The 13,947-nt window shown below is 39.2% G+C and overlaps 1 protein-coding gene across 3 annotated transcripts in view; it reads left to right on the top strand.

Moving 5' to 3' along the window:
- Nucleotides 1–13,947, top strand: part of rbks (ribokinase) — a 57,835-nt gene that overhangs the window by 29,131 nt on the left and 14,757 nt on the right. For all 3 annotated transcript variants that reach the window (XM_031733416.2, XM_039603748.1, XM_039603747.1), the window contains exon 7: nt 6,248–6,339. In XM_031733416.2, the coding sequence (XP_031589276.1) occupies nt 6,248–6,339 (92 nt within the window). The remainder of the gene's footprint in view (nt 1–6,247; nt 6,340–13,947) is intronic.

The raw sequence follows: 13,947 nt of genomic DNA, 5'->3' as shown, positions 1-13,947 counted from the left end.
CCTCAAATGTTTCTGAAGTCAGAAAGTAAATCATTTAGCGAGCACCTTTTGCATGCTGAGATTTCAAAGATTTGGAAATCCTCAGTACATGTTTACTCAGTATGATGTATCCAAACTATTATACAGAACAAAGAGTAAACCTAGTTTAGTAACACAATAGTCATAAAACCTTTGTGCAAAACAAAAAAACAGAGGGTGTGGTTATTGTGGACTCATGTTATTAGAATAGATCCCAGTAGTCCAAAGAAATACCAAAATGTCGGTGGAATCTTCTCAAACTACTTGTGCAATACAATCCACTTCACTGAGGCCATCTGTGTGCTCGCTATGTTCCAAACCTTCATAATTTTGCCAAAAATATGACTATATAACCGCTTCTGTCCTAATCCTCATTCATGACCATGTTGAGCCTCTGGTCATACTTGGCTAAGCTGAGGTTTCACACAAGCCTCGTTTCGTGCATTCACTGAATAAAAAGATTGGAGAAAAAAAAATGAGAAAATTTAGGTAGGTAGTAATAATTAGTTGCTCTCATTGTTTATTATTACAATCTGTTCCAGCTGCTGTGATTTTAAACAGACCGCAACCCAGAGGAAAATTTTCCTGGTTACAAAAGGAAGCTAAGATATTACAGAAATGGGCCCCACACGCATTTGAGTCTCAGAAGTAGCAAGCAGAGGCAGCGATGACATATATCTTCACTTTCTGTTGTTGTGTATAAAAATTAGTTGTAACTGAGAGCTTTCTAGTTACAGCCCTGCAGAGCTTTCAACAGTGTTAACCACTGAGCCACCGTGTCTTTCAGCAGGAAAATGCCAAAACATTATACAGCAGCAGGGCTGCGTAGCAAGAGTCCAGTTGCATCCAGACTTTTCAACAACTGAAAGGATTTAGAGCATTATGACCACAAAAACATGACAATTATTAAGCTTGATTTAAAATTACATCAGCTGGGTCCCAAATAGTGCCCCAAAAATGTAATAGCTGTTAAAGACTAAAAGACTAAAAACTGCAGAATATGAAAGTCTTTGAAAAAATAGTCTGAATTTTTCAATTTTATGACCGCTGGGATAGGTTCTTAACCCCCCCACCCGTGACACAGAGAAGTTGGAGATATATGAATGCAGGAATGGATGGATGGAAATATAAGATTTAACTTGGTTGTTCCACAGCGACAGATATCACTGACTCTACTTAGCATTTATGCTGACTTTATGACAGGTAGTCATTTGTGATAACGCTATATTCCATGACAAAAACATGGAAAAACAAAAATGGACCTCACATCGTGACTCACCGGAAGACGTGTTTGTTATTTCTTCCCATTTCTCTCCCTTTCTGTGTCTGTGCTTTGGCTTGTTGTGGATAGTTAGACACTATCTAAAATCCCCTTCTCCTACACAGTTATGATATCAGAACTGGGGAGGAAAGTATTGCAAGCAAAACCATTTGAATCTTTTCCGCTTGTATTCAGCTCTGTATTTGATGACTTTTTGTCTCATTCTCAAGGGCTTTCTTTCAAAACAGAAACTTTTTTGCCTTCACATGTGGTTGAGAGGTAATAGTTTCAAAGGTTTCCCATTCTTTAAGGGAACTCTAAAGCAACTGATTTATGAAGCTCAAGTAATTACCTCACAGCACAGTTACATAATCTCGTTTTAAATGTGGTTTAATCAATCCTTTATGTACCTTTAGATCATCGCTTTGGCTTGATAATCTGTTGCACAATGTCTTCTTTGTAGGCTAGAAAAACACAGCAGAGACAGCTAAAATCCTTCCAAATCTGTCATGTGACTTTGCTGTTTGTATCCCACAATCTCTCCTTAGAAAGAGGCTTCCCACTGACTTTTATCACTTTAGCAAGTTGAGCATGAGAACTTGACGAAAGCAGTCTTTTCACCAGAGTCGCTGCTGCTTCCCCCAATCTACATTCACCATCGCATGCACACACACATTTGTAGAGTAGGTTTCGTGCTGTCCGGCATCGACAAAAGCCCTATTTTAGGCCACCGCCCTCCCTCTCTCCCTTCCTCCCTCCACCTTTCTTTCATAACCAGGTTACCGAGCTAATCATCTTTAACAGCATCCTATTATTAGCAGCGGTCCGCGTCATTCGAGACGTCTGGGGAGCCTCTCGCTCCTGTCATCAGGGCCTGTCGTCCATAATCGCTCGCTGCAAGCTGCCAGAACGAACGAGTCGCAGCCATCGCCGTGTTGCAGATGGGATACCCAGATGGCCTCGCCGAGCGCCACCCTCTCTCCCCGAGCCCCCCTTCCTCGGTGCATGGACCGTACCACGGGATTAGGCTCGGCATGTGGCGCCAGAAGAGAGGCAAGGCGAGTGAAGATGCTTGGCATAGATGCCACCTCGACGTCGCCGTGCCGGAGCATTGCGTAAATGGAGTTCTCTGGAGAGACTGGGTGTTAATGGGTTTGGCGGCGGGGGTGAAGCGCCGTTCAAATTACGCAAATGTCACCATCAAGTGGAGCCACACATACAGTAGATGCCAGCTCTTAGAAACACTTGTTAAGATAACCTCAAAAGAAGATTTTCCTTTTATTTAAGGGGAAAATGTGTGTATTTGTAATTTATTGCCACCTAACATTTAATATTGAGAAGTTAATGGCAATAAATTAGTTCTGAGAAGGGAGGAAATGGTGGGAGTAGTGTAGTTCCACTCGTGCTTTCTTCTTCCGTTTTCACCCGTCTTCCTCCCCCTCTTCCTTATCTGAGCAAGAAGCTGCTATTTTATTTCTCACCAGATGCAATTAGAGCCTCTTAAAGCCCTTTCACACACTTGCTGGTGACTCATTTCTTTTTGTGTGTGTGTTTTTCTGTGTGTGTGTGTGTGTGTGTGTGTGTGTGTGTGTGTGTGTGTGTGTGTGTGTGTGTGTGTGTGCATGCATGTCAGAGTGTGTGAGTGATCTCTGTCTAACTATTTTCTCTCTGCTTTTGTTTTCCCGTCCACCTTTACCACTGTATTCTCAAACTGTCTGAAGCGGCTCCAGCTGCTCTTTCAGCCGCCACATGTGCGACCAGACTTTGAACCTGCCAGGATAAAAACCCCGGAGTCATGACACACACGCACACACGCACACCGTTTTCTGCCAGACGTGACTCAGTCTGCACATATCCCAGTGTTACCACATCTGTCCCAGCAGCTGTGAGCGTGTGTGCGTGTGTGTTTGTGTGGTTTCACTAACACCTGGAGAGCAAAACAAAGCAACCTGAGACACAGACACTGGTTTAAGTGACGTTTAGAGCTCAGCGCATCAGTGAGGCCAATTCCTTCATGCATCAGTGTATTAGAAATGTCACTCAAGCTGCATATGGGGAAGCTCCTGTGCTTCAAATTGTGTATTGCATGTATACTAAATGAGGCCAAGGAGAAGACTTTGTGCTTTCTAGCTGTTCTGGCTACAAATAATAATATGATTACTGACAATAGCCTGAATAAGACAACAGCATGAGTAATCCTGCATGATTCAGTGATACTTTCTCCATTTATCCTGTTTACACGGCATACAGTGCAAGGTTAGCGCTTCACTTCACGTTGTGACTAAAGGCGGGCTGTTAATGCCGCTCAAGTTCTCCACATATGTTGTGACACTCACTCCAATTAACAGGATAATCAAGTTTTACATACCATAATTAGCAAAAGGTTTTGTGTTGCTGTGCCTAATTGCAGTCATGCACTCAGTGTGCATGTGAGCTTCTGGGGAGCACTGAGAAAAAATGTGACAGGAGAAGGAGTGAGTTGTTAAAGAGAGTAGGAGGGATAAGAATTTAATGTGTTAGAATGTAAACAAGTTTAAATATGGAGGCTTTTAAGATCATTTGTACAGTTTTGCAAAGAAAATGAAATTTTTGAGGAACACCTTTTGGGAAAGAGAAGCGGTAGAGTAAAAGGTTTATTTCATTGGTTTAAAAAATGAACACAATTTAAATTAAAACCATATACTGTATACAAAAGATGTTGGACATTGCCGCCTGTTGTTGTCACCCATTGAGCATTTTCATCACTGCCATCGTGGATTTTTGACACTACACATGGATCTGACCGAAATATCAAGGAATAAAGGATGCTTGTAAATCACAAGAATCTTGTTCGGAGCAGCCAAATTCAACCCTGTTTTGTTATCTTTTTTCCTCTACACTGGATCAAGATTTACAAAATAACAACATGTTGTATTCTGTAAGACATGAAATTATTAATTCAGACCATAAAATCATCTCTATAATGTTTACTAAGATAATAAATCAGGTGGGAATTAGGACCATTCTTTCAAAGACTTTCATACAATTCAGCTTTTTTTGCAGCCACAGGAATCGCCCCCTACTGGCCATTAGAATAAATGCAGATTTAAGGCACATCCACACTGCTTTTCAGACCTAGAAGCTTTTTTTTTTCCAAAAGCACTGGTCTTGCATGAGTGCTGTGAATTCACACTGACCACTGTGAAGGGAACATTCAGCCAAAATGAGCTAAACTGTGGCTGGACTTTTCAGAGCCACAAGTTATTTCCATCTTGTAAGTAGAATCTATGGTTAAAACAGAAGTTCAAAATAAATTTCATGAATACATTTCTTTATACTGCACCAAAAATTTTGTACAGTGCAAATTTGACCTTTTTACTGCTTTGGAGCATGTGAGGTATGAACAAAAAGCTAGCTGATTTAAAGTGGCTGACCCCCCCATTCAAGATCACCTTCTCTGGCTTGTCCAGGCAGCTTCCAGACAATTGGCCTCTTTTTACCATGGGCACAGAACTCTTGAACTCCTGTTTCAAATTTACCCAAATTTCACTTGTGTGGAAAGCTAGTGGTGGGCTTAAAGAGTCCACAGTTCCCAAGCCTAAAGGCACGGCATGAGACGAGGAGAAACAGAACATTTTTCCTGGGCTTGTGCCCTGTGATTTCATCACCAGGGTTGGGACTGTCAACATGTGGTTCTACTGTCACATGAGGTGTCTGAAGAGAGATTTTCAGTTTGTTGTTAGGCATGACTTTAACATAATCCTTATATCAATAATTACCAAAAGAAATCTATTTAAAATTTTTCTGCTGACAGATGACAAGCTGCTTTCTATAACGCAAAATGGAGGTGCAAATCTCGCACTTATCTTGGATCCCAAATTCATGGAAGCTGAGGTGCAATTCAGTTGAAAGAGAGAGGGAGAGAAAAGAGAGAAGAGTCGCAAAGAGCCCGGTGTCTCTTATCTGTGACATGGCCTTAGCTCACATGGGCATATTTGCAGTACAGTATGAGTGAGTTGAAAAAGAGACGGAGACATTATTTCCACTTTTACTCGCGAGCAGCCCAGCATCCACCTCAAAGCGCCAGGTGGCCAAAGCCCTGCGCAAACCCACGCAGCTGCTCTCTTATGTGCCCACGCAAATACACACAGAAGCAGCAACTAGGCACACACTTTTGCACAACAGACTTTGATGTCACCAACGCTGAACATATATTTCCCTCAGACGCACACGCTTGCATGAGGCTTTATTTTGTACACAGAGATATCGGAATTAATCGCTTCGTCAAGCTGGGCTTATCCTCGCACATACACAGAAATCACGGTATTAGATGCATTAATGCTCCTCGCTCATGAATATGCATCAGACAGTGATGTGCAACACGTACAGAGGATTACTCCTGACAAAAACACTCTCGCTCTCTCCCTCGCTTGTGCTCCTTAACGCACTCAAAGGGTCACAACTCATCTCACCCACACACTGACACACATATGTGGGGTTCAATGTATATCTCGTGCTGAATCCATTTCATACATACATTGCTGGAACTCAGTTAAGGGCGTAACATGAAATGGTACAGGATATAAGGTCTTTTCACTAGGGTTTCTTTTCTTTTTTTTCAGGGAATGCTAATTGTTTAAAAGGTGTCTTTTTATAGAAGCTGATCCACTTGAGCTTTGCTTGCGAGAGCAATCCCCAGCGGTAGCCTGCTAGCCTTTGTTCCCATTGAAAGTTTAATTAAGGCATTGCCAGATCTTGGCAGTGAGGCTCAGAAATGGAAAAGAAACACCACACAATTGTAAAATGTGTCACAGAGGGACTTTATGAAAAACCGTATCCTTCTGAAAGCAGGCTGACAGCTATAACAGGGTCTATTATGGAGAACAATTATATTTTTCTGCCTTGTTAATGATTGCATGTTATCCTGTAGATGTTGACGTTTGACACTGAGGTCAATAACACAGATCGCTGCATGGTTTCTTGTTGCAGTGAAGACAATATTCAACCCAGCGCCGGCCATTCCTGACTTGGATCCAGATTTCTACAGAGTCTCCGACGTGTTTTGCTGTAATGAGTCTGAGGTGATGAATCACACACACACGCACACAAACACACACACACAGCTCACAGTATTTATCACAGCATTTATGCTTCCTCACACAATAATTCTGCCTTCCTCACTCATCCACACACTCACGTCTGCAAGGCCAAGAGGAAGCTGAAACTAGTCATAAACAACAAAACAGAGCATACTGAATTGACCAGCTTTCTTTTCTTCTACTGCACATTTGCATTTGATAGTTTTTTTTTTTTTCCTGGATTAAAATGAACTTTGGTGGCTGAGTATACATGTGTGTAGCCAAGATTCTAAAGTTTGGACAATTATTTTACTCATCTATAAATGTCTTTGCATTTTTGAATTCTTGATAAATGCAAATTTCTATCATATTTGGCTAAATTCTACACTAATCAACAAAAGCTGTTTTTTAAAAAAGTTGCCTGTTGGAAAAATTGGGACAGCACGGTACTTAGCATTGTTGCCTCACAGCAAGAAGGTCCTGGGTTTGAATCCACCAGCTGACACGGGTCTTTCTGGGTTGACTTTGAATGTTCTCCCTGTGTCTGCGTGGGTTCTCCCACAGTCCATAGACACGTAGTTGGTTGTGTTAATTGGTTCATCTAAATTCCCCATAGCTGCGAACCACTGTCCGCCTCTCTGTGTTAGCTCTGCGACAGACTTGCCACCTGTCCAGGGTGTACCCCGACTCACGCCCTATGGCAGCTCCAGATACGCTGGATGAACAGAAGAAAATGGATGGATGGATTTTACACAGCAGAAAGAAAAAAATACTTTTTAGCATCCATTTTGCCCACTGTAACATTGTTAATAGAGTTAGCTAGTTAAGCTCATGACTTTACACTGCTTTTAAGATACAGGAACACTGTAAAAGCATGATAACAATATGCTGCATGCAAGTCTGAAGTTTTATATCCTACTACTTGATTATTTATGAGTTTCAACTATAGACTGTGTATAATGAGGATGTAGTCGATGGGTTCTACATTTTAAAGCTTCGGTGTTAGCGTTTTATCCAAAACCATCTTAATTATTTGGAGCAAAAAGTGACTACGTTTGGTCAAAATGGTGGAGCATAAAGTGATAAATAACGCTAATCCTAAATGGGTTGGTTAACAAATAAACCACTAGAATTTTCCTCAAAAAAACACCAAAACAAACAAACAAACAAAAAAAATACATCACCAACTTCTTGAACAGTCTGTTAGTAGGCTACAATTATCCATACAGCTAAAAGATATACTATTTGTCACATAACTTAAAAAAATGCTTGAAAAGGCACCAACAGCACAAATGTAGCTGAGAGGTTGTTGGTAGTTGTTTAAGGGTTTGGGGGATATTTTCTTGACAAACTTACTATCAGCATTGTTTAAATGCCACAGTCTACCTGAGTATTTGACTCCACAAACATCAGATCTCAATCCAATAAAGCACCTTTGAGATGTGAATGAACAAGAGATTCACATCATGGACATGCAGCTGACAGAGCTGCAGAGACTATGTGAAGCTGTCATATAGTGTCAGTATGGACTAAAATCTGCAAAATGTTTCCAGCACCTTGTTGAATCTGTGTCGGGTCTGAAGTAAAAATGGACTTGAGCTCGGTACTTGTACTTGTTCCCTGAAATTTCTGTACATTTAACCTAAATCATGCTAGTTTCTTCTTGATTGAGACCATAATTTATAAAATAAACATCATGCTTTAAAAGATTTGAAACTAGTAAATGAGACTGTAAACTCATCAGAAAAGAGTTTACTGATATAGGGTTATTTTCTCATAGACTTTTATACAAACGACACAGACTTCTACTGGAGGTGTTGGACTCTGCTGACTATCAGAAGGAATGTTTTTATACCTGAAGGCTCTGTCCTTAAACTACAGTCTGTAGTTTCAACAAAGCCTCACCTTTACAAGCAGTGAGTCAGCTTATGATTGTCAACAGATGTCCAGTCCAGAAAGGAAAGGATGACAAGTTTGAGATGACGCCTTTCCACAGTGATTTGCCTCCAAGGTCATGTCCCCTGCTGGCACATCAGTAACCTCACTCCAGCCACTGGCTGTACATGAATGCTCTCTGGTATGAAGAAACAGTTGATCTCCACCCTTTTACGGTAAAAACTCTGTCATGGCGGCTTGCGTCTTGAATGCCAGGTGATGACAGATGAGCGACAGGGGGCAGGGATAGATGGGAATGGTAATAAAAACAAGAGGGCAGATGTGCTGTATGACTGAGTCAGTCACCCCCTCAGGGCTGAAGTCTATGTGAGTTTGGCTGGGAGCTGGTATTTGATGTGGTGATGCAAGGCGATGAAGCACTGTACCCAGGTGTGGGAACATGAAAGGGAGAGTTGAGGAAAGAGCTACATGTCTTCTCTCTTTTTTCAGGTCATGGAGGTACGGTCACATTATGTATTATGCAGTATGCAGGGGTGGAAAGAGCACTAAAATGTCCCACTAAGGGATAGAACCAAAGTTCAAAAGCATTCATAAAAATAAACAGCGCTGCTATAACTTGGCCCAAACTGAAGATTACCATTAAGTATTATGTTTTGGGCGGGGTTTAGTGAATATGGGCTCGTTTACATATGGCAGTTAATACCTGTTGGCTAGCTACATATAGATATAGGGGTCGAGGTTAATTCAATGATGAGGATGAAGGAGCAAGACACTGAAAAAAGACCAAACTTTAGCTAAGAGAACATCTGAGATGATCCTGTCTCCAACACATGGTTAGTCATTACTATGTTGCTGTGTGTTTTGGATTACTCGCACTAGAAAAATCCTGAAAGTAAGTCTTTTCTGGAGCATTCAAACTTTGGTGTCCAGGACGTCGTATACACCACGATTTTATATAGCTTAAAGACCTGCAAAACATGAATAGTGCTAATAAAAAGCTGGAAAGCCAAGAATGACAACTGAATAGGATTTTTGTGTGTGTGTGTGTGTGGGGGGGGGGGGTGGACGGACTTCTGTTTATTCAGCAAAACGAGAGAGAACGTACCGCAGCACGCTAGCAGAATCTCATCTAACACAAGAGCTGCCAGGACCCACAAATAGATTTAATACCAAGTATTTAACAAGAAGATAAAGTTGTGCAACAAAAACAGTAATGAAAAACAAAGCAGCCGCTCCTGATGTGCTAGTAGATATCAGATTCACAAGAAAAGAGACAAGCAACAGTGTTTTGCTTTATAATAAAAACACACTGAAATTTAGTTATCGACTCGTCAGTGTTTGGCAGCATTTTTGGTAGTTTACACAACTTAAAATGTATCATTTATCATTGTTTTCATAGTGCTTTAAAAGTTAAAATCACAAGTTCTTGTAACTTGGAGTTAATGAAAGTTGTAATAAGCTCTAGGAAGTAAATGTTGGGAGAGTTATATTAGATAAATAGTGGTATTAGAACAATGACCCTGTCTGTGTTTAGACTGGTTGCCTTTGAGCCTCATTTTGTTGTTTTACTTTCAATGAAGTAGGCGCAAACCTCAGATGAGGCTTCATTCAACAAGGAGATCTCGGTAACTTGAGAAGATTCGAAAGTAACATTTAGTTTGCATTTTTTTCCACAGGATCAGTGCCTACTCATTAGCCCAGTGTAACCAAATGTTTTCAAACAGAAACCCAATGATATTTACATTTGCTGTAGCCGTGACCTGGGGTTGGCATTTAAGTCTTCTAAACTTTTCATTCTTCATGCCATGATTGGGAACTGTCTAAAAGGCTTTCTTTGTACTGACAATGGTATCAAATGGCTTCAACAGTTGTAGACATAAAGGATTCATGCTAAATTGAGTTCAGTTAAATTGACAGCATGTAAAATGAAACAAAAATGACAACAAAAAATAGTTAGTTCAGCTTAATACCATAACTTGTTTTTCTTAAGGTTTGTTAACCCAATTAAGCAAACCAAACTGATTAAAAACTCATTTGACCTGTTAAACCCCCCACATAATTACTTATAATAATATTTATTACTTATAATAAACTCATAATGATAATTTACAATTCTCAGTTCATTTTTGGAGAGTCAAAGGATTTCACAAACAAGAGTTTAGATTTATCTTTATTCTATATAGCCAAAAAAATAAAACAAAACATTTCATAAATCAGATTCTGAACTATATATGACCCATTTATGTATTAAAAAAACCCAATAAAGCCAAAAAGTGGTGTATGTAACAGACTGCTGAAGTCAAGATTTATTATTAGTTTGTTTAAAATTTATTATTTTGTTTTTTGTGTGTTTAAAGTAAAGAAATGACTTTAATAGTTCCTGAGCTATTAGTTATTACTTGTTTTGTTTTGTAAAATTTGTAAATATGTGAACAAGGTATTATGTCATTAAACATGCACTGATTTGATCTGATAAATGTTGGACATCAACATTTATCAGATCAGTGCTAAAAGAACCCCAATATATATTTTGAATATTTTTATTACTACTCTCAAACTTAGACCTACTATAGAAGTAAAATGGCCAAAAATCTTTAGTGTTTCTGATTCTTCTAATTTTATAGCATTCTTTCCGACTGTGGTTATAATATGCCTCCAATTTCAAGTTTTTTTCTTTTTAGAAAAAACTTGAAATTGAACTATACACACTTATTTTAAGGAATACTGGTGATAAATATTGCCAGTTTGGAGAAATAGTTTATGCGGTAAAACTGATGCTGTACAGCAAAAAGAAAAATCTAAATCTATAAAATTACTCTCGCATATTTTTTTCACCTTTATGCCTGAACATATACTTTCTTGCAAATACACCCACCTTGTCAACAAATTTATCCTGCATATGCTTTAAAGAATAGGTGCTCACCGAGTGCATGTGTGTGTGTGTGTGTGTGTGTGTGTGTGTGTGTGGTGTATATGGTAAGTATGCACACACACACACAGTGAGAGAGACGTAATTCAACTCTCTCATATCCTTGTGCGCAGAGGGAGGTAGATTGATTCCCTGCCCTGGTGTGAAGCTGATGACTAACAAAACGGCTCTTTTTCTCTTTTGGCATCCGACAGCACCGGGGTGGCTGCGGGCTCTAAAAGCACCGATACACTCTGCGGTTTATTTTTGAACTGTCCAAGGTCATTGTTAACTCTGACAGATCACAAAAGCAGTGGGGGCGGGTGGGGAGGTTTGGATCCTCAATCCCCTATTCAAAACCGCTATCAGGGACATCTTGACCCTGCCGTGCAAGGTTAGAGCTGACACACATTCTGTACGGGTGCATGTGCGTGTGTGGTCTCGCTGTAGCACGCTCAGGGGTAGGAGGGGTGAGTGAAAGGAGGCTTAAGGATGACAAAGTGCAGGTACTCTTTGATCCCCAGCCCACATAGTGTGCTGAAGTGCTTTATAGTGAGGGGAATTATCTTTGATGTCCACCTGAGGACCTCGTGAGCCAAATTTTACCTTTCACATCTGACAGGGATCTCACACACGGTTTAATTGGAGCAGTGAACTGGTTTGTTTAGTGCTCAAGCATCACCTCTGTTTGGGAAACATATTGCCCTAAAGCCAACCAGTGCATTTTGACCGCAACAAAAGTTGGAAATCTCAAACTTTAGAGCAAAACTTTTCCATCTAAAACTTTCATTTTTTCTCAGTTTTGCTTGTTTGTTCTCAGGGGTTTAGGGCAGATTCGTTATGCCAGTGTTGCTGTAATTCATCTTTGCCAGCTGAGTGTTCTGGCAGTGGAAAAATTAACATGGAAGTTACAAAAACTGCAGTTCCTCTAATGGCCTTGCTCCAAGAGTGTGTCACATGCAAACATCCCCAACTTTACAGAACAGCCTGATATAAAAACAGATTTGGTCTCCATGAAGGGTTTCCTCTTTTATGACAACTGTAGTGTAGGTGAATTTATTATAGAAGTCATCCATTTAGCCACTGATGAGACCCAATTAGCTATAGGCTATTAGTTCAGTATTTAAGTCATTAAACTGAGCTGCTCAACTGTGTTTATGGTGTTGTAGTCTTTGTGGAGTGTTATTACTGTAGCTGTTTCACAAATATTATTGTTTACTGTGTTGTGCAAACCATCCAAGTCTGTGCTCCAGGTTTGCTGCATATCCAGCTTCAGCTTTGAGTGTGTGAATGCAGGAGAAAATTACAGGGACATTTCAGCAGTTATAATAGCTTAAGTTTCAATTTGATTACATTTAGTATCCAGAGTGAGTTTAGTTTAGTTTAGTTTTTATTTTTGAAAAATGTTTAATTTTATTGGTTTTATTGGTTAATTGTTGTAATTGTATACATTTATTATGGCTAAGTCATTTTAATTTTAAAAATACAATTATAAAAGTTCTGAATAGGTATTACAATACAAACACCTGTTTTTTATAGACACTTGACTCACACAAATAATAGTATTTTATTTTAAATGATTTTAAACTATTATATACAATATAGTTTCAGTTGTGTTTACATTTTTAAGTAGTTTTATTTTATTTCAGTAAACTGCAGGGTTTTTCTTTTTGTATGGTATTATTTGTTTTTTGTGCCTGTCATACAGCATTAACAGCAAAAAACAAGTAAAGTCATAAATCCAGTAGTAAGACCAGTGTCTTATAACAATAAAGAAAAAAATAACATAAGTTTAAAAAAAAAAGCTGAAATATTAAGAGCATCCAAATAAAGTACCGCACGCTGCACAGACACCAAAAATGGTCAAAAAAATAACAAGAGATAATAATTTTAATAACATCTTTATTTTTTTAATCTTTCTTCAAAAGACCTCTCATGGTATTTCTTCATATCTCTATGGTCTGTGTTTATAACTGAAGCTGCTCTCAGAGTTGAACACTGAGTATTTTCCTCAGCATCCTCCTCTGCAGAATTTCCACAGAAGACTTCAGCTCTGCTCCCAGGACCAGCTTTCTTGATGAGCTTGTTGAGTTTGTTTGCATTGGCTGCTTTCACACTGCTCCCCCACTAAAATACGATTAGTGTCTAACTAGTGCAGTGCATTCTGTAGCAGACTGAACAAGACAAATGAGCAACAGAAGGGAAATATTTATAAATCGGCGTACAGCGCAAAAAGAAGTAGAACAGAAAAGTCATGTCAGTTTGATTAAATATAGACAAATATTATAAATTACAAATTCCTTTGGATGCTTTGCTTGGTGTGCAGTAAGGAAGGAGGAAGTAGCCTTAAAGTGAGTAATGTTGGGACAGTGTTAGCTTTTCATTGTCACTGTGTGTGTTTGTGTGTGTATGCAGCACACAGGAGATAAGACTATACTTAGATTCACATGTGTTTTTGACACTAAAGTGACACATATGTTGAGATATACATATATATATATATGTATGTGTGTGTGTGTGTGTGTGTGTGTGTGTGTGTGTGTGTGTAATATATATATATATATATATATATATATATATATATATATATATATATATATATATATGTATCCCGTATGTGTGTGTGTATATATATAATATTATTCTCATTTTCAGCTATTAGAACAATGACAATCCTTTGCATCCAGTGACTGCCTGAAGGATTGAAGCCATCCTGCTGCTTCTATCAGCAGTCACATGATCAATAAACAGTAATAATCCCACTGGCATCCATATAAGCTCATATAACGCTACCTTCACCGTATTTG

The sequence above is a fragment of the Oreochromis aureus genome, linkage group 19, assembly GCF_013358895.1.
Source record: "Oreochromis aureus strain Israel breed Guangdong linkage group 19, ZZ_aureus, whole genome shotgun sequence".
NCBI classification, from domain to species: Eukaryota; Metazoa; Chordata; class Actinopteri; order Cichliformes; family Cichlidae; genus Oreochromis; species Oreochromis aureus.
The sequence above is the reverse complement of the archived record's forward strand: the minus strand, read 5'-3'. Positions and strand labels throughout refer to the sequence as shown.